This window comes from Neolamprologus multifasciatus, chromosome 3 (assembly GCF_963576455.1).
Source record: "Neolamprologus multifasciatus chromosome 3, fNeoMul1.2, whole genome shotgun sequence".
Classification (NCBI taxonomy): Eukaryota; Metazoa; Chordata; class Actinopteri; order Cichliformes; family Cichlidae; genus Neolamprologus; species Neolamprologus multifasciatus.
Window position 1 is genome coordinate 10,856,404 of NC_140441.1, and position 13,161 is coordinate 10,869,564.

Here is a 13,161-nt window from a genome sequence, read left to right on the forward strand (position 1 = left end):
GGAGGGAATTCCCCTTCCTGGAAAGGAAGGGGAATTCCCTCCCCTCGCAGTTATGGCGTTAACATCAGCATTACTATCTAAGATAAGATAAAACTTTATTAATCCCTCGGGTGGGTTCCTCTGGGAAATTCGGTTTCCAAAAAAGCACAGCACCGACAGAAGTTACAGAGTTACAGAATATTATATATATATATATATATATATATATATATATATATATATATATATATATACACACATACACACACACATATATAAATACAAAGACATACATAGATAAAATATACAAAGGGGATAAATAGAATAAATAGGAATAAAAATACAAGTGAATTGCACATTTCAAGTATGGAAGTCTATTGCACCGTTGACTATTAACAAAAAGTAATTGCACAGTGAAGTGAAGAGGCACTACAGCTTAGTTGTCCCCCCTCCTTTGTCCTCCTGTTTCCCCTCCCTCTCCCCTCCAGAGAGGAGTTAAACAGTCTGATGGCGTTTGGGACAAAGGAGTTTTTAAGTCTGTTGGTTCTTGTCTTTGGGAGAAGCAACCTGTCACTGAACAGACTCGTCTGGTTGTTTATGGCCGTGTGCAGAGGATGCCCAGCATTGTCCATAATGTCCAGCAGTTTCTTTAGTGTCCTTTTCTCTGCCACTGACACCAGAGTGTCCAGCTTCATGCCGACCACAGAGCTAGCCTTCCTGATCAGTTTTTCCAGCCTGGTTGAGTCCTTCTTTGCTGTGCTGCTCCCCCAGCACACCACAGCATAGAAAAGTACTCCAGCAACCACCGACTGGTAAAACATCCTCAGGAGCTTCCTGCAGATGTTAAAGACCTCAGCCTCCTGAGGAAGTACAGTCGGCTTTGGGCTTTTTTGTACAGGTGCTCTGTGTTGCATGACCAGTCCAGTTTGTTGTCCACCCACAGCCCGAGGCACTTGTACCTGTTGACCACCTCCACCTCCACCTCCTCCCCCTCTATCTGAACCGGCAATCTATCTATGTATCTATTTATCTATGCATCTATCTATCTATATTCATATATATACACTATGTACACACACACACAACCATGCATGTGTTTAGGTTCCACTGACAGTATAGGAATGCTTTAAACTGGATTTGAGGTTATTTGTATTTATAAGAGGGCTACACTGTTGTTTATGGTCAATTGATGCCCTCCAGCATAAAAGATTTCAAAGATGCTGCAATGTGATGTAGCATCCTCAGACAAATAACACATGGGATTTTAATTTCTAAGTTGTTCTCACACTTTCATACTCAAAAGTTAGATCAGCGCATGGAAAAAGCTCACTGCTACATTAAATCACCTGTTCAAATCCACCATGACAGAATGACTTGAACTTAATTCCCACATTTGGCACACATCAGGAAATAATCATGCTTCATGCTTCATGCTTCATCACTGCTGGAATTACTCCGTTTAGGAGACGACACTGCCTGAGCAGAGCAGCAGGAGGCTAGGTCAAATGTCACTTTATACTACAGAGCAGGCAGGTTACAGACCGTCAATCTGACTAGTGACACATTTTTATCACCAGTAAATTAATTACAGTAATTAAATATTTTTAAAAAATTTTGAACACAATTTCAGCACCCCAAATGAAAAATAAAATAGAATCAAACATTAAAATTCTGTAATCGTTGTCATCTGTTTTGTGCAGATACATAAAGTATATGTTTAAATAGTTAAACATGTACTTTAAACATATATAATTACAAATATACTCTTTTTGTAATTTAATAATTGATTTACCAGGTGAAGTTGAGTTCAGGGGTTCAGTGAAGTGACATCATCAACACTTTGTCATAACACTGATTTGTAACTTTTTAAATACCTACCTGTGCTTGAAGCCTGTAACAGAAAGAGAAAGACCACATGTACAAACAAACCACCTTTAAACCCTGTGTGCTGTACAACAAAGGGGAAAGGACAAAAGGACCCACTACCAGGAAGGTCCCACAGCTACTTGCTTGTCCTTGCTTACTAAGAAATCCACTGCAAGGACATTAATATTTTCAAACAAATGTAAAAATGATACGGTACTTGGCACTAGGTGCTGCAGCTGTTGTGTTGTGTATGTATCTGATTGAGATTTTGCTTTGTCATGGAGTGAATGAGGACAAGAATTTTCTGTTCTGTTAAACCAGTTGGTGCAGCTTTAATCTGATCTGGAATCAGTCCAACGATTATACGTATAAGATTTTCATCACTCCGGAGCCAGCCGACAGGTATCGGCAGGCCAAGCGCAATGCGGCTCGGGCAGTGGCTGAAGCAAAAACTACGGATGAAATAAACTGGGAGAAACTAAACCAAAGAGTAGCAAACCTGAACATGGAGGGAGGACAGCAGGGAGAACACGCAGGGGATTCACGGAGAAATGCAGAGTACGCAGGGTAACACAGAGGATGAACACAGACAACACGACGAGGAACAGAGGCAAACACACACTATAAATACACAGAGGTACACTGGGAAATCACACACAGGTGGGAGACACAAGTGGACCTGATTAACCTGACGAGACAGGGGAATACTAACACCAGGGACCAACAGAGGGAGCACAAACCCAGAAACCCAGTATCTAAAATCCCAAAACACAAACCATCCCAAAACAGCTCACACATAATAATGAAAATAATAACAATAAATACACCAAACACAAAATCACTGAGTCACGGACTCAGGATCATGACAGAAAGTCTATGCCAGGGTGCTGGAAAGGAGAGTTCGTCCGCTAGTCGAACCTCGGATGCAGGAGGAACAATGCGGTTTTCGTCCTGGTCGCGGAACACTGGACCAGCTCTTTATCCTCTCAGGGATACTTGAGGGTGCATGGGAGTTTGCCCAACCAGTCTACACTTGCTGCAGCAAGAGTACTGACAGGGACTAGAAAGAGAGAGCATATTTCTCCTGTTTTGGCTTCCCTTCATTGGCTTCCTGTTAAATCCAGAATTGAATTCAAAATCCTGCTCCTCACATACAAGGTCTTAAATAATCAGGCCCCATCTTATCTTAATGACCTTGTAGTACCATATCACCCTATTAGAGCACTTCGCTCTCGCTCTGCAGGCCTACTTGTTGTTCCTAGAGTATTTAAAAGTAGAATGGGAGGGAGAGCCTTTAGTTTTCAGGCCCCTCTTCTGTGGAACCAGCTTCCAGTTTGGATTCGGGAGACAGACACTATCTCTACTTTTAAGATTAGGCTTAAAACTTTCCTTTTTGCTAAAGCATATAGTTAGGGCTGGACCAGGTGACCCTGAATCCTCCCTTAGTTATGCTGCAATAGATGTAGGCTGCCGGGGGATTCCCATGATGCATTGAGTTTTTCCTTTCCAGTCACCTTTCTCACTCACTATGTATTAACAGACCTCTCTGTATTGAATCGTATCTGTTATTAATCTCTGTCTCTCTTCCACAGCATGTCTTTATCCTGTCTTCCTTCTCTCACCCCAACCGGTCACAGCAGATGGCCCCGCCCCTCCCTGAGCCTGGTTCTGCCAGAGGTTTCTTCCTGTTAAAAGGGAGTTTTTCCTTCCCACTGTCGCCAAAGTGCTTGCTCATAGGGGGTCATATGATTGTTGGGCTTTTCTCTGTATCTATGAAGCGCCTTGAGGCGACATTTGTTGTGATTTGGCGCTATATAAATAAAATTGAATTGAATTGAATTGAATTGAATGTGTTTTGTAGACTTGGAGAAGGCATTCAACCGTGTCCCTCGGGGTGTCCTGTGGGAGGTGTTGCGGGAGTATGGGGGTGTCTGGCCCATTGCTACGGGCCATTCGATCCCTATACAACCGTTGCAAGAGCTTGGTTCGCATTGCCGGCAATAAGTCGGACTCGTTCCCGGTGGGTGATGGGCTCCGCCAGGGCTGCCCTTTGTCACCGATTCTGTTCATAATTTTTATGGACAGGATTTCTAGGTGCAGCCAAGTGGCGGAGGGCTTTCGCTTTGGTGGCCTCAGAATCTCATCTCTGATTTTTGCGGATGATGTGGTTCTGTTGGCTTCATCGGGTGAGGCCCTCCAGCTCGCACTGGAACGGTTCGCAGCTGAGTGTGGATCAGGAATGAGGATCAGCACCTCCAAATCTGAGGCCATGGTTCTCAGCCGGAAAAGGGTGGAGTGCCCACTCCGGGTTGGGGATGAGTTCCTGCCCCAAGTGGAGGAGTTCAAGTATCTCGGGGTCTTGTTCGCGAGTGATGGGAGAAGGGAGCCGGAGATCGACAGACAGATTGGGGCTGCAGCTGCAGTAATGCAGACGCTGCACCGGTCCGTCGTGGTGAAGAGGGAGCTGAGTGTAAAAGCGAAGCTCTCAATTTACCGGTCGATCTACGTCCCTACCCTCACCTATGGCCACGAGCTGTGGGTAGTGACCGAAAGAACGAGATCGCGGATACAAGCGGCAGAAATGAGCTTCCTCCGAAGGGTGGCTGGCGTGGCTTCTCCCTTAGAGATAGGGTGAGAAGTTTGGCCATCTGGGAGGGGCTCAGAGTAGAGCTGCTGCTGCTCCACATCGAAAGGAGCCAGCTGAGGTGGTTTGGGCATCTGACAAGGATGCCTCCTGGGCGCCTCCTAGGTGAGGTGTTCCGGGCATGTCCCACCGGGAGGAGGCCCTGGGGCAGACCCAGGACACGCTGGAGAGATTATATCTCTCGGCTGGCCTGGGAACGCCTTGGTGTTCCCCTGGATAAGCTGGAGGAGGTGGCTGGGGAGAGGGAGGTCTGGGCCTCTCTGCTTAGGCTGCTGCCCCCGCGACCCGGCCCGGATAAAGCGGATGAAGATGGATGGATTTTCATCATGGTTTGATGCGTCATCAATGAGATGTTTTTGTTATACTTTGCAGGAGCATGAACAGAACCTCCGATGTGTGCGTATGTGCACGAGTTTTAAATAACGACTTTTATCATTTATCGTTCACCTTTTGTTATTGTAACGTAGTTACCTTACAATAAAAAGTATCTTGAGGTAAATGTTGTTGTAAGTTGGTGCTATATAAATAAGTAAGTACTGTAATTACTTACTTACTTAGTGAGTACTTACTTACAATATAAATAAACATATTATGTTATTCAGAATAAAATAAAATAAAAATACTTTATTACAATGTTCATGATTAGGGAAAGTCAGTAACATGGTGGACCAGTATTGCCTATATTAACTCATCTCTGTGTTTGCTGTGGGAAATGGGCACTCCCTCCAAGGAGCTCATTCACTCCTGCATATAGCTTGATGTCATCCATATAGACATGGTTGCTGACAGTATCTGTAGCCTCTCTTGGTAATGATCACTCCCCAGCAGTGGGGACAAGGAATCTCCTTAACGCACTTGCAAGTCTAATAGCAGTTTTACAGTTTTTCTTTTCAGTTTTAGGACATTAAATCATCAAGTTGACCGGGAAGACTTGGTCGATGTAAAAAAAAATGTTTTGACAGTTAATATGAACCCACTCTACAGCCCTAAAAATTTTAGAATTAAATCAAGTACTTGAGTAATAGTGTTTACTGACAGAAAGGATGACACCCATGTAATGCTTAGTGGGTGGAGACAATGCATTCATCAGGGCATCTGTTAAAACAAACACCTCAAATAACTAATAAAAAAAGAAAACAAGTCAGTCTGCTCTCCCACAGGCACTCCCTGTTATCTTTATGCACGAACGTCATTATCTTTGGCATTGTTTTGTAAATAGTCCTGGATTTCATAATCAACATCAACTCCTCTTTCCTCATGAGACAGTCAGAGAGAGAGAGGCTGAAAATAAGCATGCAGAGCTGATATGACACTGACCAGTGTTTAACCTAGTCAGGTTTAAAACACAGTTATTCTGTTCTTCCTGGGGGAAAAAAGCTTAATCATTTAGAAATTTAGAATAGTTTTATTTAGCTTTGAATGAGCAGAAGTGGATGAAATGCCGGCTGTGAAAAGCTCGTCTCTCTGCCAGATTTTACTGTCTGTCTGCCTCCTGTTGTCCTCTACAGGTGAAACAATCATACGCTGGAATACAAAAGGCCATGTAGAGTTTCCAAACGCGTTTACTGCAGCAACATCTGTTTGACACATCTGTCAAACAGTGCAAAAGTGCGTGTTTCAATGATCTGAAATCACCAAGAAGAAAAAACGATTTAACAAAGAAAAATGGAATGTGGGAGGTTTTTTTTCCGTTTTTGCATTATTTTCATTTACAGTTCTCAAAGTTCGAAAAGCAGCGACAATAGCGTTAAAGAGGGAAGAAAGCTCCTGTAGTTTCTCTGTAAATTTGACATGTCCTGTCAAATGGAGCCAAAAAGGCTTCGAAAAGGAATGATTAGTGCTCTTCCAGCCAAGATGGACTGTCCTCGCCTGGCATTTTCAACTTGATGTGGAACTGCTTGAGTGTCTGTTCCAGCTGCTGTTGATTTCCAGCATAGTATGCAGCGATGGCATTGTGGAACAGGATGAGCTGATTATGCAGAACTTTCACCTTGTTCTGAAGAGGATTCACAAATAGAAACACACAACTAAAAGCCATGTTTGGATTCTTGCTGTCTATGAGTACATGACACGATCAGATGCTACTGAGGAGTTTCTAAAGATCTGAGCCCCTGCTCCAGAAAGTAGAGTCAGTGAAAGTTCTGATTTTGTTAACCCTTAGATATGGTTGAGAAAATGGGTTCATTTAAACTCCAGAGATTTAGCTGGACATGTGCTGTGGTGATTGTGAGGTGGAGACTGCAGCTGCTGAGGGTGCACTACTGCTGAACCTTTGGATGGCTCTTTTGATGTTTTCAGCTAAATCGTGTTTGTGCTGGCAAGAAGTGAAGCAGCTTATGGCGGTAAGAAGAACTGGACCACTACCACACACTTTAGCACTGGAGGTTTTCGTAAAGCTTTTATTTTGGTATTTCCATTGACCGGTAATATAAATTTGCATGTAAGCTAAATATTTAGTTTCCTGTAATATTTAGATTTAACATTTAAGATTGTGTTTTAAATATACAAAGTATCAAATATTTTAGTAAATGTTGTACGCGTTAGCGTGGTTAGCTCCTTAACTCGTTAGCACCGTGCAGGACCATGCACGGGGCGATTCACGTTAACTCGCTAACGGAGATTTGCTGCATTAATATGGTTATGGCGTTTATGTGAAAGGTTTATGAATGAGATGTCTGGAAAATGCTATCAAAACACATGTTGAAATAATGTTCTTGTTTTTCTCAATTAGAGTTGCATCGCTTCCCTTTTTAAGGTTAACTTGAAATTCACCATTTTTGAACTTCTATCAGAAATTTCATCAGAGCTCCAATAACACCATCGTTTCATGTTATTAAAAAAATCTACAACCTCATTTTCATTCAAAGGAGTTGATCTCAGACATACATGAGCCGAAGTTTTAAGGGACTGACTACAAATTGCAACACTGAAAAATAAAAAAAATAAAACAGAATATTAATAAATATTAACTAAAAAGCACTGCTCTCAAACACTGTAGAGTAAGAAAATTCATTTCATACCAGGTATTCAGTATAGTGACCCCAACTGTGTTATCTACCACGCTGATAGCCAGTTACTAAATAGGCTTTCTCCTTATGCTCTGGGGGCTGTGTTTTGGTGACAGCCATGTTCTGGACCGACAGTCTCTCAAATAAATGAAGGGAATCCGTACAACTGGGGAAGTCTGTGTGCAGCTGTTGAATGTGTAATGACTGTTTCCTATCTGTGTTGCTGTTGTAAGTCTGGTTTGTCAAGACATCCTGTTTGTTCATAATAATAATAAAACAGGTCCTTCTGATCTTACTGCAACAGTGAGTCTGAAATAAGGCTTTAAAACTGTTTTATTTAAAATAAGGTATATATTTCAACACTTTGATTAGTTTATGTGTAGATTTGCCAATGATGCATCCATGCTTGCCAAAGCTAACACACTTATCTGAGATGAAAACTTAAGTAAACATTTTTGTGGGTAATTGTAAGAATACTATATTTATTATAAATGTTCTCTCTGCTTTAATTAAATGTATTTACATACTGCAGGAACTCACGGTGTGTCAGATACTTCTATCTCACACCATATCTCAGATTAAAAAGACTTTTTAGTTCAGCTGAGCTCTGCGGGCTCTCTGTCTGTGAACTAATAAGGTTTTCCCCTGTTTCAGATGGGAAAATCATCAAAGCTGAGCCTGGACAGAACGTGTCTTTGCCATGTCAAACTCCAAACATCAGCGTGCCCATCAGAGCTGTGGAGTGGTTCAGACTTGACCTGCAGGAAGGACATGTCCTTATGTACCGGGGTGAGCAGTTTATTTCATTCAACCAGCTTCCATCATTTGTGAACCGGGTGGATCTGCAGGACAGACAGATGAAGGACGGAGACGTGTCTTTGACTCTGAAGGATGTGACGAGTGATGACACTGGAACATTTCAGTGTTACGTCATCCAGAGAGGAACAAATGGCAGGAAAAGCATTTTTGAATATATCAGCACCGTCTACCTGAGAGTTGTTCCTCCAGGTGAGTTTCTGTTCTTCACTCATCACCTACCTGACAGCTGACACCTCACACCTGTTTCTCACCTGCAGGTCAGACAGGAGGACACAGGAAAGGCAAAGGGAACGAGGATGTATCCTCTGAACTGGACTTTTTTTTAACAGTTAGTGTTATACTTGCTACACTAGCTCTTGCTTTTTTTATGACCTTCACAATACCCAAAACACAGGAGAAGAAGATTTGATCCAGCCATCAGATGACTCGACAGGTGAACCTTAAGTCACCTACCCACTAAACAGTGGACATGGGATAGACGTGCAGATCATGTCTATACTGGGTCCATCAGTCCATGACCAATTCTGAACATCTATATATCCAAACTAGGTCCACAACTTGAAAGACCTCATCTGGTGTTACAGAAATGGCAGATAAAAGTCACTCCGAGGTCAATTTGCTCAGTGGGTTGTAGATGTCTAACACATCCTGAATTTATTTAATAATGTCTTTAGTGTTTCTTTAGAAACATTATTAAAAAGATTAAATAAATAAATGAAATAAAGTGTTTTCTTTTCCAAGATTGTTTAGCTGTTAACCCTTTAAGACCTACCATAGAACCAAGTCCGCCAGAGCTTATATTATATTTTTACATGCTGTAGAGCCATTTTTGGGAGCATTTCAAGTTGCTATACATCAATACAACCATTATAGCCCAGATTTTAATAATATGTATACATTAATTCAATTCAATTTCAATTCAATTCAATTTTATTTATATAGCGCCAAATCACAACAAATGTCGCCTCAAGGCGCTTCATAGATACAGAGAAAAGCCCAACAATCATATGACCCCCTATGAGCAAGCACTTTGGCGACAGTGGGAAGGAAAAACTCCCTTTTAACAGGAAGAAACCTCCGGCAGAACCAGGCTCAGGGAGGGGCGGCCATCTGCTGCGACCGGTTGGGGTGAGAGAAGGAAGACAGGATAAAGACATGCTGTGGAAGAGAGACAGAGATTAATAACAGATACGATTCAATACAGAGAGGTCTGTTAATACATAGTGAGTGAGAAAGGTGACTGGAAAGGAAAAACTCAATGCATCATGGGAATCCCCCGGCAGCCTACATCTATTGCAGCATAACTAAGGGAGGATTCAGGGTCACCTGGTCCAGCCCTAACTATATGCTTTAGCAAAAAGGAAGGTTTTAAGCCTAATCTTAAAAGTAGAGATAGTGTCTGTCTCCTGAATCCAAACTGGAAGCTGGTTCCACAGAAGAGGGGCCTGAAAACTGAAGGCTCTCCCTCCCATTCTACTTTTAAATACTCTAGGAACAACAAGTAGGCCTGCAGAGCGGGAGCGAAGTGCTCTAATAGGGTGATATGGTACTACAAGGTCATTAAGATAAGATGGGGCCTGATTATTTAAGACCTTGTATGTGAGGAGCAGGATTTTGAATTCAATTCTGGATTTAACAGGAAGCCAATGAAGGGAAGCCAAAACAGGAGAAATATGCTCTCTCCTTCTAGTCCCTGTCAGTACTCTTGCTGCAGCATTTTGGATTAACTGAAGGCTTTTCAGTGAGTTTTTTGGACATCCTGATAATAATGAATTGCAGTAGTCCAGCCTGGAAGTAATAAATGCATGAACTAGTTTTTCAGCGTCACTCTGAGACAGGATATTTCTAATTTTAGAGATGTTGCGCAAATGGAAGAACGCAGTCTTACATATTTGTTTAATATGTGCGTTGAAGGACATATCCTGGTCAAAAATGACTCCAAGGTTCCTCACAGTGTTACTGGAGGCCAAGGTAATGCCATCCAGAGTAAGAATCTGGTTAGATACCATATTTCTAAGCTTTTCAGCGCCGAGTACAATGACCTCAGTTTTATCTGAGTTAAGAAGCAGAAAGTTAGTGGCCATCCAAGTCTTTATGTCTTTAAGACATTCCTGCAGTTTAACTAATTGGTGTGTGTTATCTGGCTTCATGGACAGATAGAGCTGGGTGTCATCTGCATAGCAGTGAAAATGTATGCTATGTCTTCTAATGATGCTGCCTAGGGGAAGCATGTATAATGTAAACAGAATTGGTCCTAGCACCGAACCCTGTGGAACTCCATAATTAACCTCAGTGTGTGAAGAGGACTCTCCATTTACATGCACAAATTGGAGTCTATTAGATAGATATGATACAAACCACTGCAGTGCAATACCTGTAATACCTACAGCATGTTCTAATCGCTCTAATAGAATATTATGGTCAACAGTATCGAATGCTGCACTAAGGTCAAGAAGGACAAGCACAGAGATGAGTCTACTGTCAGAGGCCATAAGAAGATCATTTGTAACCTTCAATAAAGCTGTTTCTGTGCTGTGATGAACTCTGAAACCTGACTGAAACTCTTCAAATAAACCATTCCTCTGCAGATGATCTGTTAGCTGTTTGACAACTACTCTTTCAAGGATTTTTGATATGAAAGGAAGGTTGGAGATTGGCCTATAATTAGCTAAGACTGCTGGGTCTAGAGATGGCTTTTTGAGTAAAGGTTTAACTGCAGCCACCTTGAAGGCCTGTGGTACATAGCCGATTATTAGAGATAGGTTGATCATATATAAGATCGAAGAATTAATCAATGGCAGGACTTCTTTGAGCAGTTTTGTAGGAATGGGGTCTAAAAGACACGTTGATGGTTTGGAGGAAGTAATTATTGAAGTTAACTCAGAAAGATCGATTGGAAAAAAAGAGTCTAACTTAACATCAATGGAACTAAGAGTAGCTGTAGATAATATTACATCTGTGGGATGATTATTGGTAATTTTTTCTCTAATGATAAAAATTTTATTTGTGAAGAAGTTCATGAAGTCATCACTAGTTAACGTTAAAGGGATGGTTGGCTCAACAGAGCTCTGACTTTTTGTCAGCCTGGCTACAGTGCTGAAGAGAAACCTGGGGTTGTTCTTATTTTCTTCAATCAGTGATGAGTAGTAAGCTGTTCTGGCTTCGCGGAGGGCTTTCTTATAAAGCAACAAACTATTTCTCCAGGCTAAATGATGATCCTCTAAATTTGTGACACGCCATTTCCTCTCCAGATTACGAGTCATCTGCTTTAGGGTACGTGTTTGAGAATTATACCACGGGGTCAGGTACTTCTGATTAGAGACCTTAGTTTTCACTGGAGCTACAGTATCCAGAGTCGTACGTAGTGAGGAGGTGAAATTATTAACAAGATAATCGACCTCTGTTGGGGTAGCGTTCAGATAGCTGCTCTGCTCTGTGTTGGTACAGGGCATTGACGATGATAACAGTGGCTGGATTATATTCTTAAACTTAGTTACAGCGCTTTCAGAAAGACATCTACTTTGATAAAGTCCACTCTCCACTGCTGCGTAATCAATTATTGTAAATGTAAATGTTATCAAGAAATGATCAGACAGGAGAGGGTTTTCAGGAAACACTGTTAAATGTTCAGTTTCTATGCCATATGTTAAAACAAGATCTAGAGTGTGATTAAAGTGGTGGGTGGGTTCTTTTACATTTTGAGAGAAACCAATTGAGTCTAACAACAGATTAAATGCCATGTTGAGGCTGTCATTTTTAGCATCTACATGGATGTTAAAATCACCCACAATAATTATTTTATCTGAGCTCAGAACTAAATTAGATATAAAGTCTGAGAAATCAGACAGAAACTCTGTGTAAGGCCCAGGTGGACGATAGATGATAACAAGTAAGACTGGTTTCTGAGTTTCACAGCTGGGGTGGACAATGTTAAGCATCAGGCTTTCAAATGAATTAAAAGTCTGTCTTGGTCTATCATTAATTAATAGACTGGTGTGAAAAATTGCTGCCACACCGCCCCCTCGACCTGTGCTTCGAGATTTCTGGTAGTTAGAATGACTCGGGGGTGTTGATTCATTTAAACTAACATAATCATCCTGCTGCAACCAGGTTTCTGTAAGGCAGAGTAAATCAATTTGTTGATCAATTATTAAGTCATGTACTAACAGAGACTTGGAGGAGAGAGACCTAATATTTAATAATCCACATTTCACTGTTTTACTCTTTGGTTCAGATGTGGATACTGTATTATTCTTTCTTTGTGATTGTTTAAGTTGTTTGTTTTTTGTCTTTTTGGAAGCAGACACAGTCTCTATGGAGATGGGTTTTTGGGGGGGTAGCAGGAGGAGAGAAGCTGCAGAGAGGCGTGTAAGACTGCAACTCTGCTTCCTGGTCCCAACTCTGGATAGTCATGTTTTGAGGGGTTTAATAAATTTGTCGATATTTCTAGAAATGAGAGCTGCTCCATCCAAAGTGGGATGGATGCCATCTCTCCTAACAAGACCAGGTTTCCTCCAGAAGGTTTGCCAATTATCTATGAAGCCCACATCGTTTCTGGGACACCACTCAGACAGCCAGCAATTTAAGGAGAACATGCGGCTAAACATGTCACTCCTGGTCTGATTGGGGAGGGGACCAGAGAAAACTACAGAGTCCGACATTGTTTTGGCAAAGTTACACACCGATTCAATATTGATTTTAGTGACCTCCGATTGGCGTAACCGGGTGTCATTACTGCCGACGTGAATTATGATTTTATTGAATTTACGTTTACCCTTAGCCAGCAGTTTTAAATTTCCTTCAATGTCGCCTGCTCTGGCCCCTGGAAGACAATTGACTATGGTT

The 13,161-nt window shown here is 41.7% G+C and overlaps 3 protein-coding genes across 4 annotated transcripts in view; 2 read left to right on the forward strand and 1 right to left on the reverse strand.

Annotated features, from left to right (window-relative positions):
• Window positions 1–13,161, forward strand: part of LOC146521561 (Fc receptor-like protein 5) — an 84,547-nt gene that overhangs the window by 58,476 nt on the left and 12,910 nt on the right. The window lies entirely within an intron of this gene.
• Window positions 5,153–9,217, forward strand: LOC146521564 (butyrophilin subfamily 2 member A2-like). Its single transcript, XM_085155329.1, has 3 exons — window positions 5,153–5,997; window positions 8,152–8,505; window positions 8,574–9,217. Exons 1-3 carry the CDS (start codon window positions 5,928–5,930, stop codon window positions 8,723–8,725), a joined length of 576 nt encoding a protein of 191 aa, XP_085011455.1. The 5' UTR covers window positions 5,153–5,927; the 3' UTR covers window positions 8,726–9,217.
• Window positions 7,326–13,161, reverse strand: part of LOC146521565 (uncharacterized) — a 56,047-nt gene continuing 50,211 nt past the window's right edge. For both annotated transcript variants that reach the window (XM_085155082.1, XM_085155081.1), the window contains exon 9: window positions 7,326–8,567. In XM_085155082.1, coding sequence (XP_085011208.1) covers window positions 8,551–8,567 — 17 coding nt within the window. In that variant the 3' untranslated portion in view covers window positions 7,326–8,550. The remainder of the gene's footprint in view (window positions 8,568–13,161) is intronic.

Excerpts from the sequence above, each read along its gene's own strand:
- LOC146521564 (XM_085155329.1), top strand. The coding sequence starts at position 5,928 with ATGCCGGCTGTGAAAAGCTCGTCTCTCTGCCAGATTTTACTGTCTGTC. Across the intron at positions 5,998-8,151 it reads CCTCCTGTTGTCCTCTACAG|ATGGGAAAATCATCAAAGCT; the intron begins GTGAAACAATCA and ends CCCCTGTTTCAG. Across the intron at positions 8,506-8,573 it reads CCTGAGAGTTGTTCCTCCAG|GTCAGACAGGAGGACACAGG; the intron begins GTGAGTTTCTGT and ends TCTCACCTGCAG.